Source organism: Lepidochelys kempii, chromosome 3 (genome assembly GCF_965140265.1).
Source record: "Lepidochelys kempii isolate rLepKem1 chromosome 3, rLepKem1.hap2, whole genome shotgun sequence".
Classification (NCBI taxonomy): Eukaryota; Metazoa; Chordata; order Testudines; family Cheloniidae; genus Lepidochelys; species Lepidochelys kempii.
Window position 1 is genome coordinate 119091848 of NC_133258.1, and position 17183 is coordinate 119109030.

Consider the following 17183-nt stretch of genomic DNA (forward strand, 5'->3'; position numbering starts at 1 on the left):
TCTCTGTGGCTCAACAGATAGTTCTGGACTGGTGACCATAGTGTGCACTCATCTTCAAAATAAAATCAAAGAATTGTTTGTCCTTAACACACAGACTCTTTGTTCCTCTTGAGGTCTAGCAGCAGTATGCATTTTTTTCAACGTCAATTTGTATTAAAGTATCCGGGAAACTGCCTGAGTCTCTCTCCCAATCCTATAGTAAATCAAAGTTTGTGTGTGGGGTAGGATGGGAGGTGGTAGTGCGTTTGGGAGAAGGAATATGAAGCTTGAGTTAGGGTGGGGCATAATAAATTCTACCATTTCCCTTGACTGTGACTCCTGGTTGAGTTTTCAGGGTCAGGAAGTTGGCTGTGAATGGGAAAACCAGAAAATAAAGTCTGACCTTAAAATAGCAACTGATGCACTTTGATCCCTGAATGTACAACTGTTATGGGCTAGCTTCCAACTTGATTGAAAAGTAAACACACCCTTCCCAACACATGCACTTTTCTATTAGTACATGACAGAAAACTTTGTTAACTAATAGTTAAAGTTTCTAAGCAGTAGTCCAAAGATGTCTTACACATCATATGAAAATAACCTTATTTTTTTTTTACCATGAATAGACTTAAAAGCATATTTTCCTTAACTTTTCCTTAACAATTGTCGTAACCTCTTATTTTTCTTGATTGTTAGTGTCATGAGGAAATAATCCTCTTGTTATTTATGAGATGGGGAACATGAGTTTACTACTTTCTAAGTCTTATGCATAGTAGATTAATTCAAGCAACATCTGCTGATCAGGTATTTGAAAGTTGAAATAGTCTTAGGCTTCTAAAATGAGCTTTAACACACATTCATTCTAATGTGGTGCAAAGGTCAAATATTTAATGGGCATAGATGTTTTTTATTGGAGTTAATCCTTTGAGATCAGTGAGACATGTTAGTTGGACAGTGTTGGCAAGTTTGCAGTGCAGCTGCCTATATGGTTAATATTCTGTGGGATGAAAAAGATTACTTCAGTTTTGTGTTCAGAAGCTGTCAGTCTGACACCTTCTTATAGGCATTAGCGTAATTGCTCTCTTAAAATGGTATCTAAATTAAAAAAAAATTTTAAAGGAGCATTTTATTGTATCTATTGGAAAAAAATGTCAGTTTAATAATGGGGAGCAATGAGTGTAAGAAGCAAGACTTCCCTCTCACAGGTCTTTAAATTATGAAAGAGGTTGAAATACCGTGGAAGATAATTCATAGTTTTTTCCCTTTTTGTATGATTTAAACAGACGCTGCCGGGTCAAATTTGATCCCAAATTTCGGTTGTTTAAATACCAAGCTTTTGCAAAGTTAAGATCAATAGAAAATGTCTCAACTCAGACCTTGCAACATTGTCTTAGAGCATGAGAATTTTGCAAGTGAATCTGACAAATCTGTTTTCATTGTCCAAGCTAAGTGAAACATTACTGTGGTCAGAATATTAAAACTGACATAACTTTAATACAGTGTTTGTAACCTAGTGAACAGGCTGCTACTGTTTCACTGAAAATACCACCTGTTTGGTGGTGGTCCTGCTGGAAAAGGGTTAAGTGGATTCTGCTGACTGATTCTTGCAGGTAGGTTATTACTCCTGCTGCATATAATGGATTTGGGGGCAGCTCACTTGAGGGGAGGGCCTAAGCTGTGAGCTGGGCAGTCCTGATGTAGGTACCCTGGGAATGGCCAAGCCTAGGGAGATGATTTGAGCTTGCCTTTATCGTATAATTATTTTCTTAATAATTTGATTATTTCACTCTCTGTGTGTCAACTTATTTTAGAGCAGGTGAGGAAGGCACCTGCTCAGAAGGGTAATTTTAAATGCAGTAAAGGAAAATGTCTTGATGGACAGCCTGGCTGTTGCTGCTCCCTCCAGAGTGGCCTTACCTTTCTGCCCTCCACCTCAAAGAGGCAAAGACATACTAAATCCTGGCAAGCGGGTACAACTACCTTTACTCACACCCCCCTCTCCTCTCAGATCCTTGGTAGTGTCAGCAGCAAATGAGCAGGACAGATGGGGGCAGTTGAGTGCTGCCCCCCAAAAATAAAGAAGCTAAGAGACTGGACTTGTTCAGATAGAAAGTTTATTTGGCGGGCAGTCTCCAACTATGTACTCTGGAACTCTCTATCCAAATTTAAAGACTCAGTCTTACAGGAATTGAGGCAGGAATTTACAGCAATCTTATAGGAGGGCCGGACTGTGGCCAGGACCTCCCTTCAGGTGACTCTGGATATGGCTGACTCAGCGGCCAGTACTATAGTGTTAGTAGTCACCATGAGGTGCTGTTCATGGCTTCAATTGTCTGGCCTTCCTCATGAGGTTCAGCAGTCTTCCCTTCAGCCTATCAGCAGCCCCACGGGTCTTCACAAAATGTATGATGGTGGTAGCAGCCTTCCTCAGGCGTTGAGTGCAAGTCTACCTGTACCTTGACGACTGGCTGATCAAAGTTCAGTAACAGGCTCAGGTGTAGCACAGCTTTAGCACAAATATGGGCCACCTTCCATGTGCTGGATCTATTGATAAACCAGCGGAAGTCAACCCTGGTCCCAGCTCAGAGAATAGAGTTAGCATCATGCTGCTTCCTTGGAAGGTAACCTTCCTAATGGTGATCACCTTGGCCAGAAGGGTCTCTCAAATCAAAGCCCTTATGGTGTTCTTTAAAGACGAGGTCCAGCTCTGCCCCAGTCTGGCCTTCCTACCGGAGGTGGTGTCACAATTCCATAGCAACCAGGACATTTTTCTTCCTGTCATCTTTTCAAAACCTCACAAGACCACTGAGGAATGTCAGCTTCATACATTGGACGTTAGGTGGCCCTCACCTTCTATATTGAGAGAACTGAGCTCTTCCTCAAGTTCACGAAACTCTTTGTAGCTGAAGCAGAAAAGGATGAGAGGGCTACCCATGTCATATCAGAGAATCTTGTCCTGGATAACAGTCTGCATCCAAGCTTTTTGTGAGCAGGCGAAGGTTCTGCCTCTGGCCATCGTGACCACTCATTCCACAAGAGCCCGGGCTTCATCATCAGTGTTCGTTGCTCAGGTACCAATCCAGGACATCTGCAGATCTGCAACATGGGTGTTGGTTCATGCCTTTGTGTATATATAAAAAAGTATTGTGTGGAAGCGGCCCACATAACACAGAGAGAGCTGCATATGCAGCACACAATGGTAAATATGTTGAGAACTACTGGTCTAAAGAGTACTTAATCCTTGCAAAGAACTGGGAGTAAGCACTACAAATAAAGAGAAGAAACCAAGAAAGATGGTTAAGGATGTGGATGACAAGCAGTGTTTTCTAAGGGGTAGAGTGATAGCCTGGGACTCAGGAAATCTGGTTTCCATTCCAAGCCTTGTGACCTTCCACAAGTTACTTCACCTCTGTGTCTGTTTCCTCTCCCACTCTTTTTGTGTTTTGTCTGTTTAGATTGTAAACTTTTTGAGGGCAGGACTACTCTCATGTTACTGTTTTTACAGCCCTGATCTCATTGGGGCCTCTAGGAGCTACCATAATACAAATAATGAGGAAAAAACCTATTACCACACTTGCTTTAAAGCTATCCTAAAAACTGCCAACCCGATTTTCATTCTGTCCAACCTGAATTCTGCCCCCACATCAATTGTAAAATGTTAACCATTTCTGGAGAATGGCAGGAGCAGGAGAGTAGACAGAGCTACAGGAGATGAGGCGAATATGTGGGAATTACAACTGGAGATTGGAGTTTTGTTTTTGATTTTCAGCTCTTTAAAAACAGTCAACAATTTAATATGTTTTAAAAAACTGATTTGCAGGTGCTTAGTAATGACATTAAAAAGTGTTTGGGAGTTCAGCCTGATCTAACGTATTCAGCACTAAAAATCAGACATGATATACTACCCTTTATGGGCTTTTAGAATATTTAAGCAAGTATTACCAGGCTAATGTCATTATCCTTAGAGTGAGAGTGACTGATGGAAAACGTCAAATTAACACACTGATATATATATATAGATATTTTTTTTTGGAATGAGTTAAAAGTATGCTTTTTAAAGGCAGGTGAAGAAAGTGTGTATAACAGATTGACAGTATGGTATGGAATTGATTTGAAAGAGTAGACTGTATTGGGGTGGAGATATCAAGGCAGAAAATAGAAGTTAACACATCTTTTCAATTTCAGGAGTATTTTGGAGCTAAATACTACAGGTTTGGAGAATAATTTAAATCCTAGTTGGAGCAACTCGATGACAAACGTAGTGAAAATTTTAGGATTTTGTCAGAGAACTGTAATTGCCATATAGTTTTAGTGTACTAATGAGTTTTGTATTCAGTATACAGCCATAGTTTGATCTGGGTTTTTGTTTTTTCCAAGGATTATATTTGATGTTTTACTTGGATTTTGATATTCTACAATAAGATTGTTCATTCAATGTTTTGAGTACCCTTGACAAACTTTTTAAAATGCACTAATAAACAGACCTGTCAGTTACCCAAAAATCATATGGCTTAACTTTAATTTATTATATTTACTGCCCAACATAATCTCTGTTAGAATCCCACAACACTACTGCTCATCATTCTCTAAAAACCATCCCCCAAGAATAAGGGAGAAAAGGTGTACATTACAGTTTATTGCTGCAGTTTAAAGAAATACATTCCATACTCATAAATATTAGTGTACAACTATTCTTGCCAGTCTGCCACACTGATAGTTTTACAAAAAAAGAAAACAAATGTAAAACTCTGGTTACTTTATGAAAGGATTTCTTATTCAGGTTGCTTGAATCAAAGCTATCTAATAAAGTCATGATTACATTTCGTTTGTTTACCTTATGCCTACTCCCAGAGCATTATATTGACTTTTGTTTTCCGGGAGCTATCTGCTGTTCACCTCCATTTGTAACGTCATGACTCTTGCCACAGAAGGAGCTATATAATGCCTTAATCTTCTATGAAGTCGGGAGAAGTTGTTCATAGACTTTAATAGAATAGAAAAAGGAAAATACTTTTCAAATATTAAAGGCACTTTGAACAGGAGAGATTCTCTTCAGTAATTAAAGAATATATAACTTATTTCAAATTTCAAAAAGTGAAATCATGCATATTCTTAGCCTTTCTAATGAAGTTTTAAGTGTCACCGCCAATATGCTTCATACAATCTCTTTCCTAAAGAGATACATTTCTCTTAATACCTTCAAACCAGAGCAGACAAAAATCAACAAACTATTCATAAATTTAAAAAGTCTGTCTGTCTGGTGAGATACATATACGCTATGTCAAAAAAACAATGAGGTGTCCAGTGGCACCTAATAGACTAACAGTTTTATTTGGGCATAAGTTTTCGTGGGTAAAAAAATATCTGAAGTGTCTGAAGAAAAGCATCTGAAGAAGTGGGTTTTTTACCCACGAGAGCTTTTGTCCAAATAAATCTGTTAGTCTTTAAGCTGCCACCGGACTCCTCATTCTTTTTGTGGATACAGACTAACACGGCTACCCCTCCGATATATCCTGTGTATAAATCTTGTATTACAGAAACCTCTGTGTGTGTCTATGTATATGTGTGGATATATGTATCAGCTTTTTGTAATACAAGATTTAAATCCGATCAAGACTCATGCTCTGAACCACATCAGCATGTTCAGACCCATACACATTTAGGTTTTATTCAAAGAAAAAATGCACAAGACCAGTGGTACTTGATTTATCCTGGCTAACTCAGTTGTTTCAAATCTGATCTATGGCTTAAATTTATCCCAGTATTATGAGGCACACAGTATCACTGTGCAAATTGTGGTTCAGTAGGAAAACTGGCTTCCTGCATGTCACTTAATATTGACAGAGTTATGTCTTTGGTTACTTTAGATTGAAAATACAGTCATCAATATTTATTTATTCCTTGCTTGGGAAACCTTTGAAGTACTTGGTTTTAGTGTATGAAAACCAGCAACATTGCATAATTTGACTCTACACGGTAGGGCTAGGGACCACTCTTAAAAGCAACGTGCAGTGGTTTACTTTTTTCTTATTCTGTATTCAAGCAACAACAAAAATTGTTGGTGAGGGTTTTTTGTTATGTTTAAGTTTTGTAATATCTTTTTGGGGGTTGGGGAGTGGCAGGGTCTTTTATAATTGCAATTCCTATTCTTTGTAAAAAGATATAATACAACAACTGCCACGTTGTTTACTCATGACATCACATGAATGCTAACAAGTCAATTTCAATTCCATCAGAAACTGTCTTAATAGATTTATAAGGTATTTCCATGAACAAATATTTAACAATGAGCTCTTCAATCTAGAAGGAAAGGTGTAACATGATCCAACGGCTGGAAGTTGAAGCTGGACAAAATCAGACTGGAAATAAGGTATAAATTTTTAACAGTGATGGTAATTTAACAGTGATGGTAACTGAACAATTTACCAAGAATTGTGGTGGATTTTCCATCACTGAAAATTTTGTAATCAATATTGGATGTTTTTTTAAAAATTATGCTCTAGGAATTATTTTGGGAGAAGTTCTCTGGCCTGCCTTATATAGGAGATCCGACTGGATAATCAGAGTTGTCCCTTCTGGCCTTGGAATCTATGAATCTATAATAGAATTTATTAATAAATAATGGAAATTCAAGTCCATTACATACAAGATTTGAGTATTCAGACACATTTTTGGCCAGGATCCTGAGAGCTGCTAACTTTTTGCTTTTTATTTACTTCATTTGGTGCACGTCCACCCTGATTCTGAAAGCACCACATTTTTCTGAGGTGGCAGTTTATTCTGCTCTATATGTTCCATATTAACCTTTTTAAAAAACAAAAGGCAGTTGTCGGAAGCGTTTTGACTAAATTACTTTAGTACAACTTACTGATCAAAAGATTTACTGTACTCAAAGAAAAATGCGTACATTGTTATGTTGCTAATATTTAAAATCTGAAGCCTTGTATTTGCTATACAGTCGGTTGTTACTATTTTAAGATTTAAAAACATCCTAGAAAAAATAATTTATTTTTATCTGGTTCTTTGTTTACTGTGAAACTAATGAAACTTTTCATTTATTTATAAATGGCATTTCTAACTTGCAGCATTGGCAGAGAATAATCAATGCTGTTTTTCAACATATAAAATAAATTTAGTGAATTTGACCTGGATTCTAACAAATGAACAGTGCTTTTAAAGAGCTTGTAATCTTTTAAAGCTTGTAATCTTTTGTTGCTTTGTGTTTTAATGAGAAGACCTTGATAAAATAGGGTCCACAGTTGTTTAACATTATCATAGGCGCCAACTTCTCGTGGTGCTGGTGGGTGCTCGACCTTGCCCTGCCCAGACTCCGTCCTTGCCCTGCTCCCATTCCAACCCCTTCCCCAAATCCCCGCCCCAGCACCACCTCTTCCCCGCCTCCTCCCCTGAGCACACCATGTTCCCGCTCCTCCTCCCTTCCTCCCCTAACTTGTTACGCTGCGAAACAGCTGTTTCGCGGCGGCAAGCACTGGGAGGAGAAGTGGGGACGCGGTGTGCTGACGGGAGGAAGCGGAGGTGAGCTGGGGCAGGGAGCTTGGCTGCCGGTGGGTGCAGAGCACCCACCAATTTTTTCCCCGTGGGTGTGTGCTCTTTTATCTTATGGTACTGGATGCTTCCAGGAAAGGAGAAAATATATAGAAGGTAGTATTTAATTTTTAAGTAAGCCATCCAATATTAGTATGTGTATTTCTTTAGTAATCTGTACCTTTTTACATCAGAATCAAGGCAGATGGAATAATAAAACTATTAAGGTTAGGATTTTCAAAGGTATCTAGGGCAATTAGGACCTCAAATCCCCTTGAATTTAAATGGGATTTCGAGCCTTAAACTCCCTTAGACTATCTTTATAATCCCAGCCTGGGGCCATGGAATGGGGTGGTTGTGCTTTTCCAATGGATATATTTTTGCAACTCATGCTTTTAAGATAGCACTATCACCATGGATGTGTCATCATGTGGTGTCACTTTTTTCCTTCTTCCTATGCAAATATTTGTTTAGACAATGAGTTTTTTCTCTTCGGGAAGCAAAAGAGGCGAAAACATGATTGGGGCAGCAAAAATAATGAAGATTTAAGATTCTTTTAATTCGTAAGTTTGTATCCCCCCACTTGCTTCTATAAAATTTTTTGTGGCACTCAAGTAAAATAGAAGTATTAGTTTTTATCAATCTTAAATGTAACTTGAGAAACTTTTTTTTGCACTTGTGATCTTAAGTTTTTAATATATCCTTAATTTCAATGGGACTTTTTATTAGATTTTGGTTGTGAACATTTAGGTTTGTTAAATGAGTAGAAATAATAGATTAGAAATCTTTCTAATTGCACATTTTCATTGGCTAAGAAATTCAGTGGTCATCCATAATTCATTTTGCTATCTAGAGATCATAAATATTGTAGCTCATCATACCACCATAGATATCACTTAGGATTTCTACTACTAACTGCTTTCCCTTTTTTATAGGGGTGTAAGATAACTAGAAACAGTATATTATCTGCCTTGTATGATTTCTTGTTTTGACTCTAAGGCAGGGGTCTCAAACTCAATTTTACCTTAGGGCCAGTACCAGTCCTCAAATCCTGCCAGTGGACCAATAATGTCACTGAGGATGGTGGTCAGAAAAGAAAATGTTTACATTGGTTTTTTTTTGAATTTCTTAGAAATAATAAAACTGTCATACAACTTTATACAATTCTTTGCCTGCCAGAGAGTTTTTAGTGTTTGCCAGACACCTGGCAACACTTCAGTTCTGTCAGTTTGATGTTTTGCCTCAGTGACTGAGCAGTTGAAACCTTCACGATTGCAGCAAGGTGTGCATCAGATAGATGTTTAGTATTTTGACTTGTTTATATTACTTGTGGAAAAAAGTGACCAGCAACTAATGATGCTGCCTCTGTGGCTGACTCTGCCTAGCGACTAGTGATGGTATCTCTGTCCCTCTCCCCCAGCCAATGGGAGCTGCGGGGGGTGGTGCCTGCAGCCGACATTGCTGGCAGTGTGTCTGCATGCCTCTTTTCTCCGCGGGCTGCAGTGGGGAGGTTCTCGGGTCGCAGATGGCCCGTGGGCCAGGACTTTGAGACCCCTGCTGTAAGGTAATGTGCTTGTGATTGAGGGACTCCACTTCCTGACTACCATGTTGTTAACTTAGCAGGAAGCCAAATAAGGGCAGGCTAAACTTGATAATATAATGGAAATCTGATTTCATTGGCAGTTAAGCAACATCGTGCAAAATTTTGTTATTATATTTAAATTGCACTAAAAAAATTAGTGGCAGACTAACTGGAGAATTCATTTTCAGCAAAAATATTTATGATCCATTTGGCAAAGTTCAGATCCTCTTAATTATTTTCATCATAAATGCTAGTGTGTTATCCCGTGTGTGCGTATATGGTGACACTGAAACTCATGGTTCTGAGGTATTAATGAGTATGATTTGAGAGAAATGTATTTTTAAAGCATGGCTTTCTGAGAGTATCTGTAATTCCATGGGGAAGATGATAGAAAGATAAAGGAGGCGTCATTTCATTCGTAAAAAATCTACAGAATCATAATTTCAATGGTGTCCCCCTCTGTGACATGGCAGGGGGGACTCACTCTCCACCCCTTCCCCTCTGGCCCGATCCCAACTCCGGATCCTCTGATTGGTGGAAATTTTGATAATTTAGTGTCATCTGAAATGTGCTGAGATGGTTATCATTAAAAACTTTCTTTTGCAAACACAATGGTCCCAAACATGACAAGCCTAGAATAATTTTGTAGAGATAAATTTGAGATGAAGTTTTAAAAATAGTTTTTAATATATATCAACACAGGCACAGCCCTCAGAGTTAAATTGTGGCCCTCAACTGATATTACTGTTATCAGTTAATTCTCAAAACATGATACCTGATTGATTTTTCTAATGTTAGATTTATGTAAAAAGTAGTAGTGTATCAGCAAAGAAGTGATTCACTGGTATGGATTATCAGCTTTATTTTGCCACAAGAGTTGTAATGAGTCACTGGCTTCCAGCCAGAAATTAATGGAATTTGTCTGCAAATGGTATGCACATAGTTTCATAACATATATTGCATAAGAGGTTAGGGGTCTATTTCAGGAGCAGGTGAGGTTCTGTGGCCTGCAGTGTGCAGGAGGTCAGACTAGATGATCACAATGGTATCTTCTGACTTTAAAGTCTGAGATTGTATTACAAAATCTTTTGTTTTTACTTAGATCTTGAGCATTTTTATTGATCGATGGTAGGATTAAGAGTACTAGCTAGTAGCTGAAACTTTGGAGAGTATCACTGTGGAGGATCTGCTTAAAACAATGCTTGGTGGCACCTTCCATCCTATGAGAAGAGCACCAGTAAACTGAATTTGGCAAGGTTGGAGACAGTGCATCAAACGTCAGAAAAAAATTGAAGATGCTGGGACAAATTCCCACTTTGGGCAAGACTCACTTAATACTTGGTCCTGTGAAATGGGTTGTGAGAAGACGACCCATTTCTTCTGCAGTAAGCTGGAAGCCCAATGGCATCCATTAAGCATAATTTCAACACGTAAGACAAGTGAGAAGCTGTACGAAGCAGTCATTTTTAGCAAGAATGTTGATGGAAAGTAAAGTTAAGATGGGGTATTTAACTCCAAAGACACCCATGCATATGACTTGGTGCGATATACAAAGTGCTACACCAAGAATTAGTATAGTGTATTGTGTCAAAAGGTAAAAACCACAGATGCACCGATTTTACTCCTGCAAACTGTGCTACTCAACTGGAGTCGATAAATTGCAGTGCAGACTCTAATGGCTGGGAATGCAGTGGCAACGGTCACAGCAGAAGCAAGTACAGAGAAATATGTGCTCTGAACAGGATTGAAGATGAACAAATGCTTTAAGAGACTTTTTGCTAAGCACTTATTGAAGATGAACTGTGGAACATGGATGTAATTTTTAGCAATCATATCTGCAGAAATGAATTGCAGAGGTTACCCTTAAAAGATATAAAAGACATAGCGCTATCAAAAGTGGAAGAAAGTGCTGATGTCAACAGTATTATGAGGACTCTGTTTGCAGTTACATTTTTTTTTCAGAGAAGCATTTTGTCCTGCAGTATTGTGGGAGTTTCAGGGAATCCACAGCTGATACTGAACCAGAAATAATAATAGCATGTGACCTTGTAGCAATCATAGATGGTATGGCTGAGGTACAAGCTGTCGACAAAACTGTGAACATGCTGAGATTTGGCTGAACACTTCATTATGAGACTACAGAGAATACTGGATCTGAGATGAAATCTACCTTGCAGAGGAATCAAAAATATTACCAAAAAGAGACTCCATGGTATTGCACCTGTCCAGTACAAAAATCACCGACTCCAAGTCTATCTCCAATGTTATAGTGCAGAAGCTACTGTCTCATACTTGCTCAAAAGATGAATTAACTGCATACTTTGCAGAAAAAACGCTCCAGAATTTTGGAGTTCCATGGCGTAATGAAGCTGCCACCTTGCACTGTTCAGTGGAGTTTCTTTGTAGTTCCTATGAGGAGGATGACACTACTCTTGCATTGCTATCAATGCCATAGAGAAAGGTGCTACTAGACACCAGAGACTTACACAAGGCACATTTTCTGTGACACGCTCCCCAAGACTTCCCCAAGATTCTGTTTTTGTGCATGCTTTCTGGGGGACAGAATTTCTCTATAGTGCTCAATCTCTACAGATAGAAACTCCATGCATGAATGAGTATAGCAGTAGGAATGTGCTACTGACCACCTGACCAGGATAATGTCAGTGATTGTGAAAAGATGAGGGAGATGAGAGAAGCTACAAAAACTTTAAAATCCTGTACTAATAGGGGATTTCAACTATCCCCATACTGACCGGGTACATGTCACCTCAGGACAGGATGCAGAGATACTATTTCTAGACATGATTAATGGCTGCTTCTTGAAGCAACTATTAGTGAAAGTCACAAGAGAGGTAATTTTTGATTTAGTCCTAAGCGGAGCACAGGATCTGGTCCAAGAGGTAAATATAGCTGAACCTCTCAGCAATAGAAATGTAATTAAATGTAACATCTTGGGGGGAAGGGGGGAGGGAAAAGAAATACCAAAGAAACCCACTGCTTTAGCATTTAACTTCAGAAAGGGGAACGACACAAAAACAAGGAAACTAGGTAAATGGAAATTAAAAGGAAAAGTCACAAAAGTGAACATAGAGATACAGACTTGTCACATGAATGTAGTGTATTCAGGAAGGAGCGGAAATGGGGATGTCTTGCTGTTTTCCCTGCTGTGACTCTGAGGTGGCGGGGGGAGAGAAGAAAAAGTAAGGTATTTAATAAACTAGTATAACTTAGTGTGGGGCCATGAAACTAAAATACCTTGGTCATAATCCTGTGGTTATTACATGGTGTCACTGAAGTGCCTGCCATAACTGCATTTCCATTCCTTAACATTGCTTTTAAGTTTAATGTTAATTATACATTTTTCTGGACTTAACATTTGGTATTCATATTGCAACATCTCCACAATGTATACTACCCTAAACTACTGGTGTTTGCACTGTTGTAATTCCATCTTAATTTGGTTTTTGTCTGGGAATTCTTTTAGGTGTCTAGCATTTACATATAAAACTTAAACAGAGGGAGAACCCCCTCCCCCGCAAAGTTGGTTGAAAATACCCAGAAAACATTTTTAGTGAGCAGAAGCCATTTAAAAAATCTTGCAATGAATGACTATAATAATAAACAAAGGATAATACTTCAGGGTGTTTCAATTAACTGCCCTTGAAGCCATTTAAGGCACAGAACTATTTCTCATGTCCCAAAATATAGCCGTGTGAGCTGTCCTTTGACCTTTTTCTAACGAACAAATGAAGTGCAAATAGTAGTCATGAGACTTTAGTTCACCTCATCATTTTGATATTTTTCTTTTTAATATATTCTTTCCTCAGATGGTACATCTCCAGTGCATCTGGAGTTAAATATATATGCACTAGCTCTGCCCAGGTTAGCATTCTAAAAATAGCATTGTGGCTGTGGTGGCGGCTTGGTCTGGCTGCCAGAGTACAACCCTGTTTGAGATCCTAGGTACATGGGTGACTAGCCTGAGTTTGTGCTGTGACCACACTGCAATTTTTAGCATTCTTGTTTGAGCAGAGTTAGCATGTATGTCTGCCCCAGCTGGAAATTATCTCTCTCAGTTGCTGTGTAGACATAACTTGTCTACATGAACACTTAGTTTGCAGCAAACTGTGATGTAAATCTACCCTGTAGGAGCCTACCACATATGAAGTATCTGTGTGGATCCTGCTGCTGTGCCCTAAAAGTTCCCTGTTGAGCTTTAATCTACTCAGAGAAACTATGGAGTTGCAAATGCATGGCAGCACGGTCCATATGGACACTTAATGCATGACAGCCTAGAGCGTGGTAACTTTATACCTGAGCTTGCTGCAAGGTAAGTGTTCATGTAGACAAATCCATAGCCAGAGTTAAATCTGAGTGTATTTCAGCTACCTTTCAGACCAAACTTTTGCAATCTACTATAAGACTCGTACTGTCATTCCCTTGGTTAACTGGGTGCATATGAGCAATACACTATGTCCATACCCCTTTTTTCCCCCCTTTGTCTTGTTTTTTATTTTTTTAAAGCTATCTGAATGTGTCCACATAGCTGCTATTAAAGACTAAAAGCATAGAATTCCCATTCACTGCACTTCAGCTTTTGGTGAATTTGTTGAATTGAGCAGCTAACCTACATTCATGGAATATGTTTTCTGATGAGTAAATTTATTTTCTTTTGTGTTTTCTTTTCCCTTGGAAGCAAAATTTCAGCCCTTGAAGTAGATTTTCATCAAGGGTAGGAAGAAATTTAGTGACTTACATTTTTCGTTTTAGTATCTTTTTGATTAGCCAAGGACTACCAGTAATATCTTCGGCTTTTTCATGTAACTAGAATGTGAAATCAATTAATATGAATGTCTTTGATTAGAAGGATTCTATCTTTAATCTCTTTTCTCCAGTTGGAGAGGATTATTTATTAAGATTACTTTAACAAAATACAGTTTCTCTGAAACTTACAAGCAGAGAGTTTGCTATTATGCCTTGTTAAATGCCCTATCATGGACTGCAATTTTTTTTCTTGACTCCAAGGAATCATTTAGAGAAAACAGTCTAATTTTCAGGAATATTACTCTTAATATTTAAAGCTAAAGATTCTAAATCCCCTTGCCCTGGTCTACACTACGAGTTTAGGTCGAATTTAGCAGCATTAGGTTGATTTAACCCTGCACCCATCCACATGACGAAGCTATTTTTGTCAGCTTAAAGGGCTCTTAAAATCGATTTTGGTACTCCTCCCCAACAAAGGGATTAGCGCTAAAATTGACATCACTGGGTCGAATTTGGGGTAGTGTAGACACAATTCAATGGTATTGGCCTCTGGGAGATATCCCAGAGTGCTCCATTGTGACCACTCTGGACAGCACTTTCAACTCAGATGCACTAGTCAGGTACACAGGAAAAGCCCCGGGAGCTTTTGAATTTCATTTCCTGTTTGGCCAGCATGGTGAGCTCATCAGCACAGGTGACCATGCAGTCCCCCAAAAGAGGGGGGAACTGGATCTGACTGCTGTATGGGGAGACTAATCCGTGCTATCAGAACTCCGTTCCAAAAGATGTAATGCCAGTATATATGCCAAAATCTCCAAGGGCAAATGTGAGGTGTTTACAATGCTTACAACTGCAGTGGTGAGCGGAGCGGGCTCCCGCTTGCAGTGCTATGGCATATGTGTGGGCAATCCAGGAAAAAGGACGAGAAATGATTGTCTGCCATTGCTTTCACGGAGGGAGGGAGCGAGGGAATGGTCACTGATGACACATACCCAAAACCACTGGCAGTTTCCTTGTCCGTTATCTCAATTTTTTAATTAATAAAGAATGCATGGATGCAAAACAATAGTTACTTGATTTTGAAGGTGGGAGGGTGGCTGGCTTACAGGGAATTAAAATCAACAAAGGGGGCGGGTTTGCATCAAGGAGAAACACACACAACTGTCACACCGTAGCCTGGCCAGTCATGAAACTAGTTTTCAAAGTCTCTTGTAATACACAGTTTGCCTTGCTGTGCTCTTCTAATCAATGTCTGGCTGCTCAAAATTGGACGCCAGGCAATTTTCCTCAACCTCCCACCACGCCATAAACGTCCCCCCCCCCTTACTCTCACAGATATTATGGAGCACACAGCAAGCATCAATAACAATGAGAATGTTGGTTGTGCTGGGGTCTGACCAACAATGCCAGTGCGCTTTTAAACGTCCAAAGGCACATTCTATCACCATTCTGCACTTGCTCAGCCTATAGCTGTATTGCTCCTTACTACTGTCCAGGTTTCATAAGCCATGGAAGCAAGGGGTAGGCTGGGGTAGGTGAAACTGCACGGTGCTGCCAGCTGGAAGAGCAGCCTGAGGCAGAAGACTCCAGCTCGCAGGAGATCAGGATAGCAGAGTTGCAGCGGAAGCGGTGGAGCGAGCAAAACACCATTGATGAGGACGGCCAGCAGTCCTCCTGCACCATTTGCTGCAGAGTTGCAGCGGAAACAGTGGAGCCGTTCACCATTGATGCGAAGGCATCCAGGAGCTGCTGCTGTGTGGCCAAGGCAAAAGAGCAGGAGCCCTGGAGCTGTTTCATGTGGAATGTGCGCCTTCAAGACTTCTTCACCAGTGACAAGGGACAGCAATATGATGCACCTAAAGTCTAAAAAGGCCTTTCCTGGAGGGAGGGAGAGAGGGAGGGGCGACTGACATGTACCCAAAACCACCCGCGACAATGTTTTTGCCCCATCAGGCATTGGGAGCTCAACCCAGAATTCCAATGGGCAATGGAGACTGCGGGAACTGTGGGATAGCTACCCACAGTGCACCGCTCTGAAAGTCTGTGCTAGCCATGGTACTGTGGACGCAGTCTGCCGACTAAATGCACTTAGTGGCGACGCATGCAATCGACTGTATAAAACCACTTCCGAAAAATCGACTTCTATAAAATCGACCTAATTTCATAGTATGGTGATTGTTTTTTAGGAGTTCTTTACAGTTTAAGTATGTCAGAAGGTTTTCTTAAAAAATTCTTTACTGACTCATAGCACACGAAAAATTTCAAGTTCAAGAAAAGTTCAGGTGACTGGATGAGTTCAAACTGAGAATTGGATTTAGAGCTCTTTACACTGCTGTACTGGTTAAAACAGCTTCATACAAAAATCATCTTACCCTTTTTGGGCTTTCAGGTAGTGATCTCAGTCTAGTTGCTCGTTGGCAAAAGCTCATGTCACAAAAAACACTTGCAACTGGGCATCTTCATTGCTCAGGTTGCCCAAAGAGGCTTCGGGTTGAATGGGCATGGAGAGGAAAATATTGTTTCAACCTTTTAGGTTGTCCCTTCAGTTTAAGGTTATTACTCTTCATTCAAATTCTATGCCATATTTACATTAAGTTTCCAACAAAACTATTGTTTAAATCCTCAATAATAGCTCTTTCCGTTTTTATGGAAGCTGTGGATGTGGTTCCATAGTTAAGGTTTAATTAAGTTTTGCACTTGAAATCAGGGATACAGTCACTCTGCTTATGTATGAACAACACAACATGTCTTCCCCAAAATTACAGCACTTATTCTTTGAACATCAAATGAATTTTCTGAGAATTTACAAATAAATCCATCAGTTTGAATTAAAATAACGATCTTTTAAGAAATTTAACACTCTCAGACCATGTTTGTCCTATATGATCTTATAAATACAGACTCTTCAAATTTACTATACAGTTAAAAAACATTGGTTTCATGCATTAACTACATTTGAAGAATTTTTTGGTATTAAGTAATTTTTTTGCCATTTGTCTTCAGCCCCTGCTGAAGAAAAAATTTTGTTCTGAAGAAGAATGTTCTACTGCAGAGAATCCCGTGAAGAATTACCCTCATTCAAAAGCATATGCTCTCCTCAATAGGAGTGAGGCCAAGAGTGCCTTAAGCAAGAATATCCTCTTTCTAAATGGCTCTCACTAGGCTGGCAGTAGCCACCATCTTCCCTCGGTGCAGCTTGTTTTCACACCCAACAGGAACTTTGAGAGGTGTTGGCTAAGGTGCATTCTGCCAAAGGACTCTTCTACTGCACTGCCATTAAGAACTGTAGAAAATGAAAATGGGCATATAACAT

General features: G+C 39.4%; 1 protein-coding gene across 8 annotated transcripts in view; it reads left to right on the plus strand.

Annotated features, from left to right (window-relative positions):
• The window catches only part of ZDHHC14 (zDHHC palmitoyltransferase 14), a 169120-nt gene that overhangs the window by 15595 nt on the left and 136342 nt on the right, over nucleotides 1-17183 (plus strand). The window contains exon 1 of one of the 8 annotated variants that reach the window (XM_073337764.1): nucleotides 5924-6349. The exons of 6 other annotated variants lie outside the window; for them this stretch is intronic. Coding sequence is in view for 1 of the 2 variants with exons in the window: in XM_073337760.1 (XP_073193861.1) it covers nucleotides 8919-9088 (170 nt within the window). In the remaining variant the exon portion in view is untranslated. Of the gene's footprint in view, nucleotides 1-5923; nucleotides 6350-8898; nucleotides 9089-17183 lie in introns of those variants that run through there. One more of the 8 variants, XM_073337760.1, reaches the window with a different exon arrangement.